Genomic DNA, 17,305 nt, shown 5'->3' on the forward strand with positions numbered 1-17,305 from the left:
GTGAACACTTGAAGATTTTTTATTTTTATACAAAGGACCAAAATAAAGAAACCTTGAGTCAGGCCAGCTAGGGCCCCTGCCCCCCATCCCACCAGGCAAGCTGTTGTGGCAGAGCCTCAGCCGCCGTCTTCCCCACCTCATCCGCAGCCGGGGCGTGGGGATTAAGCACAGTCATTCGTGTAGGTGCCAGCACACTGCCGACTCCTTTTATTTTGGTTTTTGCTCTTCAGAACGTGTTTCCGCGAAGATCCTTGTACATGTTTTTGCTTGTGTTTCTGGAAGTGAGGGTGCTGGGCCATAGGGGAGCAGTAGTTTTGTACTTGAAATGTTCCACTTCTTGATCTGGGTGGTGGTTCCGAGGGTGTTTGCTGTATAACTTTTCCCACTGCACACACACGTTTTATACACTCATGTGTAAGTATCTGACAAGAAAAGTTTTATTAAAGGATAACACATACTCCAAAAATTACAAAATATTTTTATATTTATATAAAGTGTACCTCCCTCCCCACATGGTAACCTGGCCCCGGCCGCTGCCACGGTTGCAAACTCCATCTTGTGGCCTCACTCCTCAGCCGTGTGGCTCTCTGTTCAAGGGCAGGGCCAGGCCTCTGATTGGTGCAGCCTGGGCAAGGAGCTTCCAGTAAGATTCCTAAGGTGGGGAGGTCCCCAAACACGGGAAGGAGGTTGTGACACTGGGCAGCCAGCCCGACAGTGTGACAGCTGGGTTAACAGCAGGAGCTGAAAGGCCTGGCAGGGCAGGATGCAGGACTGGGCTGGCCAGGTAGCCATCATCGCTGGCTGTCCCGGCATACAGATTCTAACTGTCCCTCTTGATCCCAGAGCCCCGACACCCGACACAAGTGTCCAGCTAGCCGAGCCCACGTTCTGAAAGGGGCAGAGAAAGGAAGAACAGCCCCTTTTCTGCTTCCGTGGTGGGAAGTGTCTTGGGTCATTTATTCTGTGGATTTACTTTTTTATTGGGTTGTTAGTCCTTTCCATGTTGTCCTGTGGGAAGGTTCTATATTGTGATCATTAACCTTTGTTTACATGTGACACTACTGCCATTTTTCTTTTTTTTTTTTTTTTTTTTTTGCCGTGATGCTTGTGTGATCTTAGTTCCGCGACCGGGGATCAAACCTGGGCCCCCACAGTGCAAGCGCTGAGTCCTAACCACTGGACCACCAGGGAAGTCCCTATTTTTATAGAGTGCTATGGAGAAGTGCTTCCCAAGTAGGTCTGGAGGCAAGCATTGACAAATCTCCTGGACAGCTACTTCAGATTAAATTCGCTGGGTCCTCCTGATTCTAACAGGACTCTCCGCCTCCTCTCCAGGAAAAATGCCTTGGTGTAGAGGGAGAAAGAAGCATGGGCTTTGGGGTGTAACTTTTATAAAGAGGACACATTTGATGAGCCTAGGGGTGTTTCCAGCACCTCTGCCCCACTCCTCACAGTTTCTGGGCGTCTGTGAGGCAGAATCAGCAAGGCGGGCACAGGGACAGAAAAAGAACAGGGGAGGGCGGGAGAGATTTTAAAAGACAGGGGCCTCTGGGCCAGTGGAGTTGGAGGGAGTTGGATTGGAGGCCAGAGAGGGGAGGGGTAAAGAGAATAAGAGGCTGCTCTTGCCCAGGCAGGAAGGGATGGAAGGGAGCAGCGTGGTGACAATAGGAAATGTGGCTTCAAGTAACACGGGGCTGGAAGCTAGAAGACAATGGAGCCAGGCCTTTGAGACTCTGAGGGGGAAAGATTTCCATTTCGAATTCCATACACGGGACTTCCCTGGTGGTCCAGTGGTTGAGAATCCGCCTTCCAATGCAGGGGACACGGGTTCAATCCCTCGTCGGGGAACTAAGATCCCACATGCTACGGGGCAATTAAGCCCGCGCACCACAACTGCTGAGCCCACATGCTCTGGAGCCCGCGCACCACAACCAAAGATCCCACATGCCACAAGAAAGACCCGACGCAGCCATAAATAAATAAATAAATATTAGAATTCCATACCCAGCCAAACTGTCAATCATGGGCAAAGCCTGAACCAAGACATTTGCAGACACTTCCGCATCCGTTCCCAGGAAGCCCCCAGAGCACCCACTTTTCAGAAATAAAGAAATCAATGAAGGGAAAGGGAGACCTGGGATCCAAGCAACGGGGAGCTCAACACAAAGGAGAAGCGATAAAGAATCAAAATTTCCAGAAATACAAGCACAGACATTCACATATTCAAGGCTTATAAGCACGTGCTTTAGAGACGAAGAGGTAAGTGCTGGAAGAGATGGTTAAGAGTTGAACCTGGGGGCTTCCCTGGTGGCGCAGTGGTTAAGAATCTGCCTGCCAATGCAGGGGACACGGGTTCGAGCCCTGGTCTGGGAAGATCCCACATGCCACGGAGCAACTAAGCCCGTGAGCCACAACTACTGAGCCTGCGCGTCTGGAGCCTGTGCTCCGCAACAAGAGAGGCCGCGACAGTGAGAGGCCCGTGCACCGCGATGAAGCGTGGCCCCCGCTCGCCGCAACTGGAGAAAGCCCTCGCACGGAAACGAAGACCCAACACAGCCAAAAATAAATAAATAAATAAATTTATTAAAAAAAAAAAAAAAAAGTTGAACCTGGTTGTCCATGGGAGCAAGAATCTGGAGGAGGTGGGACATGGGACTGCCAGCTTTTGTTATAAGCCTCATTAAATTGTTTAGTTTTTAGATACTCTAAATATAGTACTTTGAAATAAACACAAGTGTTTTAAAGCACGTCAATAGCATAAAGAAGTGCTACTGTGGGACATGGCTTGGATCCCATTTCCATTTTTTTTCAGAGATGCAAGCAAAGCTAGGCATGGCTTGCTAAGTACTATCATTTGCTCAACTGCTTTTGCTTGTTTTTGTTTCTGTTTGACTTTTTTTGTTTTGTTTTTTTTTTGTAAGCAGTACTGCAGCCAGACAAGGTCATTTATGATATGAGGTTTAGGATTACTTTCAGGTTGCACCTTCTGGGTTTAAATTCCACCTCCTCCACAGGACTAGTTATGTGACCTCTGGCAAGATATGTAACCTATTGGAATTCTATTTCCCCTCCTTCATGACAGTCCTGGCAAGGGCAGAGTGAGATGCAGGCGTCAGCAGAGTGTCAGTTACCCTTTCCCCTTAAGAGCCAATTCATTTCAAGAATAATGAATATATTGGGCAACTTAAAGCTACCGTAATGGAAATGAAGTATCAAAATGCCGCCACCCTGGCAAATCACATCTCCAAGCTTTCCTGAGGGAGCACATCTTCCTGAACAGGCTGTGGGGTGGGGAGCAGAGGGCCGGCTGGGACTCATCCCTGAGCACCCCCAAACCTGAGTGGCACTCTTCTTTCCCCTCCAGAACCAGGCGGGTCTGTGGTCTCAGCAAGCCCAGGCATCCCGGCTGCCAAGCTGCCGAGCAGGGTGTCGCTGATGCCTGAGCCTCTGAACCGTTGCTGGGTCTTGGCAAACAAGGGACAGTCAAGATCAAGTGCTCCTTGTGGAAACCAACTTATGGAACTCATTACCCGCCTTCCTGCCAAACTAGGCACACCCAGCCTGGTTCCCTCTGCTGCTCTGCCCAGAAGATCTTTTCCCACCCTAGTTTCTGCATGCCTGAGCCCTAGCAGTCTGTGAAAGCCCAACTCAAATGCTACTTCCTCCATGCAGGCCTCCATGGTTTCCTGCCCTCCCCCCACTTCCCACAAAACCCCCAGGAGTGGATCCCACCTCTCTTAATATGTAATAGATCTTAGTTTTCTTCTCTCTTTCCAGGAGGCTCTGCATAGCATCTTTCTAAATTAGACTTTTTTTTGGGGGGGGGGGCTGTGCTGCAGGATCTTAGCTCCCCAACCAGGGATTGAACCCAGGCCATGGCAATGAAACTGCCAAGTCCTAACCACTGGACTGCCAGGGAATTCTCCCTAAATTAGACATTTTTAACCCGGGGTCTTAGGGGGGAAATTCTCTTTATTTTCACGGTCCTCTAACGGAAATTTAGCATTTCTATTACAAATGGAGAAAACACACTGCAGTGATGTTAGCAACAGCTGTGACTTGTCACCAATAGAAATTACAGATTTTTTTCAAAAAATACCTAGAGACAAATTACAATGAAAACACGATCCAAAACCTATGGGATGCAGCAAAAGCAGTTCTAAGAGGGAACTTTATAGCAATACAAGCCTACCTCAAGAAACAAGAAAAATCTCAAATAAACAATCTAAACTTACACCTAAAGGAACTAGAGAAAGAAGAACAAACAAAACCCAAAGTTAGCAGAAGGAAAGAAATCATAAAGATCAGAGCAGAAATAAATGAAATAGAAACAAAGAAAACAATAGCAAAGATCAATAAACCTAAAAGCTGGTTCCTTGAGAAGATAAACAAAATTGATAAACCATTAGCCAGACTCATCAAGAAAAAGAGGGAGGGGACTCAAATCAATAAAATTAGAAATGAAAAAGGAGAAGTTACAACAGACACTGCAGAAATACAAAGCATCATAAGAGACTACTACAAGCAACTCTATGCCAATAAAATGGACAAGCTGGAAGAAATGAACAAATTCTTAGAAAGGTATAACCTTCCAAGACTGAACCAGGAAGAAATAGAAAATATGAACAGACCAATCACAAGTAATGAAATTGAAACTGTGATTAAAAATCTTCCAACAAACAAAAGTCCAGGACCAGATGGCTTCACAGGTGAAATCTATCAAACATTTAGAGAAGAGCTAACTCCCATCCTTCTCAAACTCTTCCAAAAAATTGCAGAGGAAGGAACACTCCCAAACTCATTCTATGAGGCCACCATCACCCTGATACCAAAACCAGACAAAGACACTACAAAAAAAGAAAATTACAGACCAATATCTTTGATGAATATAGATGCAAAAATCCTCAACAAAATACTAGCAAACAGAATCCAACAACACATTAAAAGGATCATACACCACGATAAAGTGGGATTTATCCCAGGGATGCAAGGATTCTTCAATATACGCAAATCAATCAATGTGATACACCATATTCACAAACTGAAGAAGAAAAACCATATGATCATCTCAATAGATGCAGAAAAAGCTTTTGACAAAATTCAACGCCCATTTATGATAAAAACTCTCCAGAAAGAGGGCATAGAGGGAACCTACCGCAACATAATAAAGGCCATATACGACAAACCCACAGCAAACATCATTCTCAATGGTGAAAAACTGAAAGCATTTCCCCTAAGATCAGGAACACGACAAGGATGTCCACTCTCACCACTATTATTCAACATAGTTTTGGAAGTCCTAGCCACAGCAATCAGAGAAGAAAAAGAAATAAAAGGAATACAAATTGGAAAAGAAGTAAAACAGTCACTGTTTGCCGATGACATGATACTATACATAGAGAATCCTAAAAATGCCACCAGAAAACTACTAGAGCTAATCAATGAATTTGGTAAAGTTGCAGGACATAAAATTAATGCACAGAAATCTCTTGCATTCCTATACACTAATGATGAAAAATCTGAAAGAGAAATTAAGGAAACACTCCCATTGCAACAAAAAGAATAAAATACCTAGGAATAAACCTACCTAGGGAGACAAAAGACCTGTATGCAGAAAACTATAAGACACTGATGAAAGAAATTAAAGATGATACCAACAGAAGGAGAGATATACCATGCTCTTGGATTGGAAGAATCAATATTGTGAAAATGACTATACTACCCAAAGCAATCTACAGATTCAATGCAATCCCTATCAAATTACCAATGGCATTTTTTACGGAACTAGAACAAAAAATCTTAGAATTTGTATGGAGACACAAAAGACCCCGAATAGCCAAAGCAGTCTTGAGGGAAAATAACGGAGGTGGAGGAATCAGACTCCCTGACTTCAGACTATACTACAAAATTACAGTAATCAAGACAATATGGTACTGGCACAAAAACAGAAATATAGATCAATGGAACAGGATAGAAAGCCCAGATATAAACCCACACACCTATGGTCAACTCATCTATGACAAAGGAGGCAAGGATATACAATGGAGAAAAGACAGTCTCTTCAATAAGTGGTGCTGGGAAAACTGGACAGCTACATGTAAAAGAATGAAATTAGAACACTCCCTAACACCATACATAAAAATAAACTCAAAATGGATTCGAGACCTAAATGTAAGACCAGACACTATGAAACTCTTAGAGGAAAACATAGGAAGAACACTCTTTGACATAAATCACAGCAAGATCTTTTTTGATCCACCTCCTAGAGTAATGGAAATAAAAACAAAAATAAACAAATGGGACCTAATGAAACTTAAAAGCTTTTGCACAGTAAAGGAAACCATAAACAAGATGAAAAGACAACCCTCAGAATGGGAGAAAATATTTGCAAACGAATCAATGGACAAAGGATTAATCTCCAAAATATATAAACAGCTCATGCAGCTCAATATTAAAGAAACAAACAACCCAATCCAAACATGGGCAGAAGACCTAAATAGACATTTCTCCAAAGAAGACATACAGATGGCCAAGAAGCACATGAAAAGCTGCTCAACATCACTAATTATTAGAGAAATGCAAATCTAAACTACAACGAGGTGTCACCTCACACCAGTTAGAATGGGCATCATCAGAAAATCTACAAACAACAAATGTTGGAGAGGGTGTGGAGAAAAGGGAACCCTCTTGCATTGTTGGTGGGAATGTAAATTGATACAGCCACTATGGAGAACAGTATGGAGGTTCCTTAAAAAACTAAAAATAGAATTACCATATGATCCAGCAATCCCACTACTGGGCATATACCCAGAGAAAACCATAATTCAAAAAGACACATGCCCCCCAATGTTCATTGCAGCACTATTTACAATAGCCAGGTCATGGAAGCAACCTAAATGCCCATCGACAGACGAATGGATAAAGAAGATGTGGTACATACATACAATGGAATATTACTCAGCCATAAAAAGGAACGAAATTGAGTCATTTGTTGAGACGTGGATGGACCTAGAGACTGTCATACAGAGTGAAGTAAGTCAGAAAGAGAAAAACAAATATCGTATGTTAGCGCATATATGTGGAACCTAGAAAAATGGTACAAATGAACTGGTTTGCAGGGCAGAAGTTGAGACACAGATGTAGAGAACAAACGTATGGACACCAAGGGGGTAAGTGGCGAGGGGGGTGGTGGTGGGATGAATTGGAAGATTGGGATTGACATGCGTACACTAATATGTGTAAAATAGATAACTAATAAGAACCTTCTGTATAAAAAATAAATAAAATTCAAAACTTCAAAAAAAAAAGTTACAGATTTTTCATAGCACATTACAGAGGTGACAGAGAACTTGAAATATGTTTACATTCATCACTATTTCAAAAATACAGTAATTCTCAGGCCTCCCGCAGATCTTGTTATTTGTTCTTGTGTTAAAGAAACACATATATAACTTTATCGCAAATTTGTTTTCTTTATATTTTGAGCCTGTATTTCAATGTAATTGGTTGCCATGGAATCTTCTGCATTTTATTTTGTGCATTTAAAAGCATTATTCTGGAAAGGCTTCTGAGACTACACCAGGCTTCAAGAGGGCCCCCGGCAGAGCAAGAAAGGCTAATCCCCACCTCTAGGTGGATCAATCCTCTCCACCACTTTATTCCTTCCACTTTGGCCTCTCATCAGCAGGAGGTCTGCAGGCCTGGGGGTAGGAAGCATTGCCCCAATTATTTTAGTTTTTTTTTTTAATGAACTTTTAATTTTAGAATAGTTACAAAGTTACAGAAAAGTTACAAAGATCATTCAGAATTCCCATATACCTCCCTCCCAATTTCCCCTTCTGTTCACATGGTGACTATGGTACATTTGTCACATTGAAAGAGCCAATATTGATACATTCTTATTAACTATATTCTATAATTTATTCGAATTGCCTTAGTTTCCCCTTAACATCCTTTTTCTCTCTCAGGAACATGTCCAGAATACACATTACATTTAGTTATCATGTCTCCTTGGGCTTCTCTTGGATGTGACAATTTTTCAGACTTTCCCTGCTTTTGTTTGATGACCTTGACAGTTTCAAGGGGTTCTGGTCAGGTGCTGTGTAGTCTGTGTCTTATAGGAATTTGTCTAAAGTTTTAATCATAATTAGAGTGGGGTTATGGGCTTTTGGGTAGGAAGACCACATCATATCAAGGGTACTTACTGCCGACATGACTTATCACTGTTGATGTTGACCTTGATCACCTGGCTGAGGTGGTTTTCAGCAGGTTTCTCCCTTGTAAAGTTACTCTTCTGCTCCCTTTGGAAGAAAGTCACTATGCACCGTCTACACTTAAGGAGTGGGAAGCCATTCTCCACCTTGGAGTATTTACCAAAACTGTTTGGAATTCCTCTGAATGGGAAATTTGTCTATTCTCCCTCATTTATTTATTTATCCAGTCATTTATGTACACCAGCATGAACTCATGGATGTTTATTTTATACTTTGGGTTACAACTCAATGCTACTTTTGTTATTCTGTTGCCATTCTATTTTTTTAAATTTAACATTATCGAGGTATAGTTTACATATAATAAAATGCACCATTTTGAGTGCATAGTTGAACGAGTCTCAGCAAACGCCTCCACTTGGGGAACCCACATCCCTAGCCCCAGGCACACCACAGGAGTGTCGGTGGACCAGAACTGAATTCCCAGGACGATGGACCTGGAGGATGACATCAACTTCCCATTTCAAGTTTAGAGAAGCCCAAGTTTCCCACCCGGGTTAAATAGGGGCAAAAACATGCGCATATCAGCAGTTATTTTTCCCCGCCTTCAGCAGCTCAGCAACTTCGCTTAAAGGTGCTGCGGAGGGGTCTGGAGCGCAAAGGTGCCTGCGGAACAAAGTGGGGTCACCCAGCCCCTCCGGAGCCCCTGGCTGGCCATGGGGTGGGTGAGTTTATGGGGGGTCATGGAGGAGTGAACTCCTTCCCTGCTTTCAGCGTGTCCCCCGCATTGCCTTCTCTGCCCTCTGCCCTCTCTCTCTCACAGCCCTTTCGTCCAGGAGCCCTTAGGGGTCAGACGGGGCCCAGAGGCCACCCCGCGCTGTCCGGGGGGCTGGGGCTGGGTGTCAGGGCCGGCGGGCGGGCCTGTGGCGCTGGGGGGCGGTCCGAGCCGGGGGGCGGGCGGGGGCCGGATCCTTGGCCTCGGTCCCAGGGGCGGAGCCGCATCGCGAACAGTCCGGGTCCCTCCCAGACGGGAGCAGCACAGGCGGTGCCCCGCGACCGCGGAGCCATGGACGGCAGCGGCCCCTTCAGCTGCCCCATCTGCCTGGAGCCGCTCCGGGAGCCAGTGACGCTGCCCTGCGGCCACAACTTCTGCCTCGCCTGCCTGGGCGCGCTCTGGCCGCACCGCGGCGCGGGTGGCGCCGGCGGGCCGGGAGGCACGGCCCGCTGCCCGCTGTGCCAGGAGCCCTTCCCCGACGGCCTGCAGCTCCGCAAGAACCACACGCTGTCCGAGCTGCTGCAGCTCCGCCAGGGCTCGGGCCCGGGGCCCGGCCCCGGCCCGGCCCGGGCCCCCGAGCCGGTGGCGCCCAGTGCGCCGCCCAGCGCCCCGGAGCCGTCGGCTCCCTGCGCGCCGGAGCCGTGGCCGGCGGGCGAAGAGCCGGTGCGCTGCGACGCGTGCCCCGAGGGCGCCGCCCTACCCGCCGCGCTCTCCTGCCTCTCCTGCTTCGCCTCCTTCTGCCCCGCGCATCTAGGCCCGCACGAGCGCAGCCCCGCGCTGCGCGGACACCGCCTGGTGCCGCCGCTGCGCCGGCTGGAGGAGAGCCTGTGTCCGCGCCACCTGCGGCCGCTCGAGCGCTACTGCCGCGCGGAGCGAGTGTGCCTGTGTGAGGCCTGTGCCGCCCAGGAGCACCGGGGCCACGAGCTCGTGCCGCTGGAGCAGGAGCGCGCGCTCCAGGAGGTGGGGCGCGGGCGCGGCGGGCGGGCGGGCGGGCGACGGGCCTCGCGTGGCGGCCGAGGGCCGGGGACCCCTCTCCCCCATCCTTAATTCCCTCCTCTAACCTGAGGATTTTTGCGGTCCCTTCCAGCCCTGACGGTCTCCGCTCGCTGTGGGACATTCCGCTCGGGACGAGAATGGGGGTTGGAGGGACCCAGTGAGAACTCGAAAAAGATGGGCGGGCCGGGGGCCTGAGGCTGGAGCAGGGGCCTTGGGGTTTAAAGCAGCAGGGAGCCGGGTTAGGCCCACGTGATCCCAGGCGGCTGATTTCCGCCGCGCAGCTGCTGCGCCGGCCGAGCTCCTGCAGATCCCCGCTCAGATTTGCCTGGGCTGAGGGTTTGGATGGGTGTGGCAGGCGAAAGGAGTGCTGCAGAGGGTGGGCCGAGCACACAGACCGCTCTGTCCAGCTGTTCCGGGGGCCCGTGGTGGGAGCTTGTGCACGCTGTCCGGCCGGTTACCTCCGCCCGCAGTTTCCTTTGGCCCCCAGCCCGGTCTTGGCGCCTCTGCCTTGGGATTTTCCGTCTCTCCTGCCTGGAGTGGTGACTCATAAGACCCAGGGGATTTGCCCGGAATCCCTATTTTTCAGGCCTGGGCTGGGGGCACAGACTCTTTGGGGACAATGATCCCCGGGACAGCTGAATGCCATCTTGTGCAGGGCCCCCTCCTCACTCTCTTTCTCTGCCCCTTCCCCACTGAAGGAAGTTCTCAAATGAATGTGAGCAACACTGAGGACCATAGATGGCCCTCTACTTGCTCACCAGTCAAAGAGGGGAGGCAGACAACCCACAGCTGGCCAGCCTGCCCTCTCCCTGGGCATTCGGGAATGGCACCAGCCTGGGCTTGAGGCACCTCTGGCATATCATGGCCACTCCCAGTCCCACCTATACCCAGATACCACTCCCTCCCAGGTCACCCCTCTCCTTCCCCCTTGGTGAGGCCTGGGACACCAGTGCAGGGTTGTGACCTCTGCCAGACCCCGTGCTCAAGGGTGTCGTTCACAGGCCGAGCAGCCCAAAGTCCTGAGTGCTGTGGAGGACCGCATGGACGAGCTGGGAGCGGGCATCGCACAGTCCCGGCGCACGGTGGCCCTCATCAAGGTCAGATCCCGTCCTAACCCCCGCCCCCGTTCACTCCTGCGGTAGGCTCCTGGCAGTGTGAGCTTTCAGCATGGTACCGTCCACTCTAAAGCCCACGCTTGGGCTTTCCTGGTGGTGCAGTGGTTGAGAATCTGCCTGCCAATGCAGGGGACACGGGTTCCAGCCCTGGTCTGGGAAGATCCCACATGCCACGGAGCAACTGGGCCCGTGAGCCACAATTACTGAGCCTGCGCGTCTGGAGCCTGTGCTCCGCAACAAGAGAGGCGGCGATAGTGAGAGGCCCGCGCACCGCGATGAAGAGCGGCTCCCGCTTGCCGCAACTAGAGAAAGCCCTCGCACAGAAACGAAGACCCAACACACCCAAAAATAAATAAATAAATAAATAAAATTTAAAAAAGAAGCCCACGCTCAAGGCATTGTCCGGCTCCAGTGAGCACAAGTGTCTCCCATAACCTGACATAGATCCAGGGCAGCTGGGGCTGGTGCTTCTGTCCCCCCGAGAGGGCAGGGTGGGAAAGTGGGGTCTGGGAAGTGACGTTCTTTGCCCTCATCACCGCCACCTCTGTCCTCCTGTGCAGAGTGCAGCCGTGGCAGAGCGGGAAAGGGTGAGCCGGCTGTTTGCTGAGGCTGCGGCCGTCCTGCAGGGGTTTCAGACAGAGGTGCTGGCCTTCATCGACGAGGGGGAGGCGACCCTGCTGGGCCGCTCCCAGGGCGACCTGCGGCGGCAGGAGGAACAGCGCAGCCGGCTCAGCCGGGCCCGCCGCAACCTCAGTCAGGTCCCTGAAGCCGACTCGGTCAGCTTCCTGCAGGTGAGGGCAGCTCTGCAGGCCAGAGAGGACACGGAAGGGGGTAGGCGGGAGGCGGAGGGAGAAGGCAGCGGGTGCCTGGGCTTCAGGACTGTGCCAGCCTCCTGGCGGAGCCGTCTCACTCCAGCCAGGAGGAGCTGTGGCCAGCAGGGCCTTAATGGGCGTTTGTCTGGCACAGGAGCTCCTGGCGCTCAGGCTGGCCCTGGAGGAGGGATGCGGCCCTGGGCCCGGGCCCCCAAGGGAGCTCAGCTTCACCAAGTCATCCCAGGCCGTGCAGGTGGTACGAGACGGCCTGGCTTCAGCCTGCACCAGCCAGTGGGAGCAGCTGCAGGGGCTGGGCAGCGACGAGGACGGGCTGCAGAAGCCAGGCACGGAAGGTGGGTGCCCCCCGCAAGTGACTCATCCTTCCCCAGACTCCCCGCACAGGCCCCCAGGCCTGGTGCCCGTTCAGGAGTGGAGGATGGAAACTGCCAGGCTCAGGGTGGGACCCAAAATCCTGCCAATGGCTGGAGCCACCACCCTGTAAGCACGAGTCAGCTCCTTTGGCCACAGCCCAGGGGGCAGAGCAGGCCTCTCCTAGACCACCCTCTAGCTTCAGAAGGGCTGAGGCCCAGGGAGGAAGTGGAGCGGGGGCAGAGCCCGAGGACCAGGCATGTGTGTGAACACAGTGTACCATATTTGGGCGTGTGCCTGTCCCCAGGTGGCCTGGGGTGCTGGGAGGAAGGGGGAGGAGGGGAAGTTCAGTCACATGTTCGGGGGGGGGGATCACCTTGCACAGCGGCCCAGCCACGGGCAGCCGGGGAGACCCCCTCTGCACTGTCTCCTCTTCTGCAGCAGATGCTGAGTCCCAGGACCCCGAAAGCACCAACAGCCTGGAGAGTGAGGCTCCCAGGGATTACTTCCTCAAGTGTAAGTCGACACCTGGGCTCGCCCCGCTGCTCATACTGGGCCCTCCCAAGGCTGCTGGGCTGGGCCCTGGCGCATGAGGGCTTGGGTTCCCGTCCCTCCTCATTCATGCTGGTGAACTAGGTCAGCTCATGCGGTGCTCCCCAGGGTGGCCTGGTTGCGGAGGGCCAGTTGCAGAGGAGGGGAGAGGCTGTGTTTGGGGCGGTGGGCCCCTAGGGGAGGGGCTGTCCCAGCTGACCTTGGACCTGAGCCCTGCATCTCTGTCTGTTCCGTGGGAGCAGTTGCCTACATTGTGGACCTGGACAGCGACACGGCAGACAAGTTCCTGCAGCTGTTTGGAACCAAGGGTGTGAAGAGGGTGCTGTGTCCCATCAACTACCCCGAGTCGCCCACCCGCTTCACTCACTGCGAGCAGGTGCTGGGCGAGGGCGCCCTGGACCGGGGCACCTACTACTGGGAGGTGGAGATCATTGAGGGCTGGGTCAGCGTGGGAGTTATGGCCGAAGACTTCTCCCCACAAGAGCCCTACGACCGGGGCCGGCTTGGACGCAATGCTCACTCCTGCTGCCTGCAGTGGAACGGACGCAGCTTCTCCGTCTGGTTCCACGGGCTGGAGGTGCTCCTGCCCCACCCCTTCTCGCCCACCGTCGGGATCTGCCTGGAATATGCTGACCGAGCCCTGGCCTTCTACGCCGTGCGGGATGGCAAGATGAGCCTTCTGCGGAGGCTGAAGTCCTCCCGGGCCCGCCGGTGTGGCACCCCAGCCTCCCCGGTTGACCCCTTCCAGAGCCGCCTGGACAGCCACTTTGCGGGGCTCTTCACACACAGGCTCAAGCCCGCCTTCTTCCTGGAGAGCGTGGATGCCCATCTGCAGATCGGGCCCCTCAAGAAGTCCTGCATATCCGTGCTGAAGAGGAGGTGATGCAGGGGGCACGGGGCCTCCTCCGGCTGCTGTCCCAGCTCCTGGGAAGCTTGCTTCTCTGCACCCCTGCTTTGCCCCAGGGAAGACACCAGCCTTGGAGTCCCACACATTCTCCAGGCTTCTCATTTCTAGAGGCCTCCACCTTCCATATACAGGGCCTTCCACCTCTCAGGGAGGAGGCTGAGACCCTGTCCCCCTGCAGGCCTTGTTTCTGGGAGAAGGCACTGCAGCTTGGACAGCTCCAGGGTTACCCCGACCTTTCCTCTCCCAGGTTCTTGGGACAGTGCCTGGCACATAGTAGGTGCTCAATAAACATTTGTCGAATGAATGACTCCCTTTTCTACCCTTCTCTCCACCCACCAAGAATTCCCAATACTTCTCATCTTTCAAGAGCAGGTCTTGAAAGGCAGGACAAGGGAACAAGCCCCTAGTCCCAGATTCCTATTGGGAGGGAGAACCCTGGCCCAGGAAGAGGAGGCTGAAATGGGGTGCCTACCCTTTGGGGCACACCTGCTCCCTGGTTCTGGACAGGGAGAGGTAGAGGTGGCTTCTCCTGGAGGGGTCCAGCCCCACAGTCATTCTGGCTGCCCGAGTGTTTGCTTTGGACAGCCTGGTTCCCATCCGCTATTTTCATCCTTGACGCCACAGCCTAGTTCTGGACCTGCCTAATGGTGTTTGTGCCCAGGATTAAATACAGACATCACAGCCCCCAAGAGCAGGGCATGACTCCTGGGCATGGGCAAGAAAGTTTGAGACCTAGAGCTTCTTTCATACACATACTTTCTCAGCCCATGAGAGGTGTGGTTGAACTGACCCCCGGGTGCGGCTGGAGCGGAGAACAGCTACACTAAAATGACCTGTGTCCTCCTTTGGAAGCTGCCTCCCATCTCCGCACCAGCTGTGTGGCTGGAACGATGCTTCGCCTCCACGCGGGGGAGACCCTGGGCCCTGGGCCCCAGCAGAACCTCCATCTCTCTCCCAAGAAGGCCCAGTGCCCCTGCTGCTCCAGAACCCCCATCCTAGCTTGGGATGCCCGCGTTCTGCTTTCAAGGGGAAGGCTTGCTCCCTGAGGCTACGAGGTGAGTGTGTTCCCAGGCCAGCCCCCTCCTCCTGGGGTCGTCTGTGACTCAGGTGCACCCCAGGGAGGGCCATGCCTGGAGAGCAGAGGCAGGCAGAGAGCCCAAGGTCGGGAGGGACAATGGGTGAGTTATGCAGCCAGACAGCAAGGCCATACAAGTCCTGCCCTGGCTGCCTCACCAGCTAAAAATAGCCCCTCCTACAGAGCCTGCTGGTGCCCCAGAAGCCAGGATGTTGTTTTTCCGGGCGGGGCTTGCTGGCTCCTGGGGCTCTGTGTTCTCAACATGGTTTCCTTGACAGCCAAGGGCCCCACCTCCCCGGGCCTGGGGCGGATGGGGGAGGCTGCTCCTGTCGCTGTCACAACGTGGACCAATGGGAGCCTCCCACCTTTCCCAGAGCCCCTCCCACCGCCCACCCTGGCACGCCCCACCCCACCCCACACGCTCCCCTTACAGAGAACCCTCGGGTCCCTGATCCTGCAGGGTCCTGGCATGTCACAGAACGTGAGTTAGATGGACGAGGCCCCTGCACAGGACTGGCGCTTCCTGGTTGGAATTCAGGCCTGACTAGTCAACTCTGCAGCCACAAAGTCCCTGCCACTTGCAGAGTGACTGCCAGCTTCCAAAGACTCATGGAACCTTGTGCATCTTTTTTTTTTTTTTATTTTTGGCTGCGTTGGGTCTTCGTTGCTTCACGCGGGCTTTCTCTAGTTGCGGCGAGCGGGGGCTACTCTTCCTTGCAGTGTGCGGGCTTCTCATTGCGGTGGCTTCTCTTGTTGAGAAGCACGGGCTCTAGGCACGTGGGCTTCAGTAGTTGTGGCACGTGGGCTCAGTAGTTGTGGCTCACAGGCTCTAGAACACAGGCTCAGTAATTGTGGCACACGGGCTTAGTTGCTCTGAGGCATGTGGGATCTTCCCGGACCAGGGCTCGAACCTGTGTCCCCTGCATTGGCAGGCAGATTCTTAACCACTGCGCCACCAGGGAAGTCCCGAACCTTGTGCATCTTAATCTCACTTCTCAGTGTTAACAGATTTACAGCTCAAAGCAGGGGACTGGCTCACCCAGGGCTGCACAGCTCGCAAGGGGCTGGCTGAGCCCGCCCCCAGGTTTCAGTGTTATCCCCAGAGTGGAGTGTTAGCTGCAACCCTGCACTTCCTCTGTGACTCTAGGAAAACACTAGAGCCGGAGAGATGGGGTGTATGTGAGAGTCTGTGTGTTTTGGGGTGTATCTCTTTGCCTATGTGTGTGTTTGTGTGTCTATGTGCCTGTGTGTGTGTGTCTGTGCTTGTATGTTGTGTGTGCATTAGTGTATAGGTCTTCATGTCTGCCTGGGTGTATGTCTGTGTATTTGTGTGTGTGGATCCAGCCCAGTGACTTCAAACATGCTCTGAGGACACCTGGAGTTCTGAGGAGGTATAATGAGGCAGGGCAGGCTGGAGGGGTGGGAGGGGAAACCAGGGGTCGAACCCCTCACTGCCCCTAACAACACTTTAATCAGAGCAGATTTTACCCAAGATGACTTGCAAAAAGAGAAGCTGTTAAAGACGAAAGGTTAGAAAACCATAGATCTAGTCCAAATCTTCTTTTACCACTACCGTTTCCAGATGAAGAAATTGAGGTATGTGCTTAAAAATGTCTAAACTCACATGTACACACGCGCGCGCGCTGCTTCCCAAAGCTAAGCCTATGTGAGAGCTGCCCTTGGCCCAGTTTCCACGGCCACCAGAGCCCTTCCTTCCAGAGCTGCCTGAGGATCTGTGATCTCCGACACTCCCGTCGGAGCCCCGCCAGTCACAGACGATGGCAGCGTGTGAAGAATGTTAAGGGTCTTCCGAGGCTGTGCTGCTATTAGCTGAGTCTGGCTCCTTTGGCCAGGCGGGGAGCCAACCGCCGCTTGAGCTTTGTGGGAAAATGAGCTCCGGAATTCCAAACGACAGACTGATCAATGGACTTAAGCATCACTCCCCTCTTGGCAACTACGGACGGCTGGGTCCCGTACCCCTCACCCCTCCCACCATCCCCCCCCAACCCCCAACTCCAGGAGGAAAGGGACAGACGCATCCTTTTCCCTCCCTCTCCTCCTCCTCCTCCGACCCACTCAGGGAACTCACAAAAGTGCCTTTCTTCACCTCCCCTCCTCCCAGGAACAGGGTGAGGCTGGACTGAGACTGTGGCTAAAAAGGAGGGCCTGGCCAGGAAGACGGGGCTAAACTGGGAGGGGCAGAGGTTTGCAGACGGCTCTACTGGTGCTGGGTTTTCTCCCCTGGGAAGAAAATAGCATTTAGCTGCAGGGTCTGTGACCCAGTCAGCCCCACACCCAACACACACATTCCCATTTGATGCCAACGTTCAAAATCTGGAACACGAGGTCACTCCCTTTCTGCACCATCACATCCTCCAGAAGATGCCTAAGAACTGCAGGAGGCCGTGGGTGGTCCTCATGGTCTCCACCTGGATAGAAGCCTCGACCTCCTCCTTCCCAGCATCCTCAGAGAAGGGGCCAGGGAAGGAGTTCA

General features: G+C 52.4%; 1 protein-coding gene and 1 long non-coding RNA gene across 3 annotated transcripts; one reads left to right on the forward strand and one right to left on the reverse strand.

The window, feature by feature from the left end:
• Positions 1-3: 3 nt before the first annotated feature.
• Positions 4-10,281, reverse strand: LOC133079371 (uncharacterized). The gene is made up of 2 exons (XR_009698173.1): positions 10,047-10,281; positions 4-422 (listed from the first exon to the last, which is right to left on the reverse strand). It is a non-coding gene; the product is annotated as an uncharacterized LOC133079371 (long non-coding RNA).
• Positions 9,231-14,040, forward strand: TRIM47 (tripartite motif containing 47). 2 transcript variants are annotated; one of them, XM_061174741.1, is made up of 6 exons: positions 9,231-9,945; positions 10,983-11,078; positions 11,657-11,887; positions 12,063-12,261; positions 12,719-12,793; positions 13,072-14,040. In XM_061174741.1, the coding sequence occupies exons 1-6, from the start codon at positions 9,277-9,279 to the stop codon at positions 13,710-13,712; spliced, it is 1,911 nt and encodes a 636-aa protein (XP_061030724.1). In that variant the 5' UTR covers positions 9,231-9,276; the 3' UTR covers positions 13,713-14,040. The 2 variants fall into 2 exon arrangements, with proteins under 2 accessions (XP_061030724.1, XP_061030725.1); XM_061174742.1 differs by having other exon boundaries at positions 12,722-12,793.
• Positions 14,041-17,305: the final 3,265 nt, after the last annotated feature.

This window comes from Eubalaena glacialis, chromosome 19 (assembly GCF_028564815.1).
Source record: "Eubalaena glacialis isolate mEubGla1 chromosome 19, mEubGla1.1.hap2.+ XY, whole genome shotgun sequence".
Taxonomy (NCBI): domain Eukaryota; kingdom Metazoa; phylum Chordata; class Mammalia; order Artiodactyla; family Balaenidae; genus Eubalaena; species Eubalaena glacialis.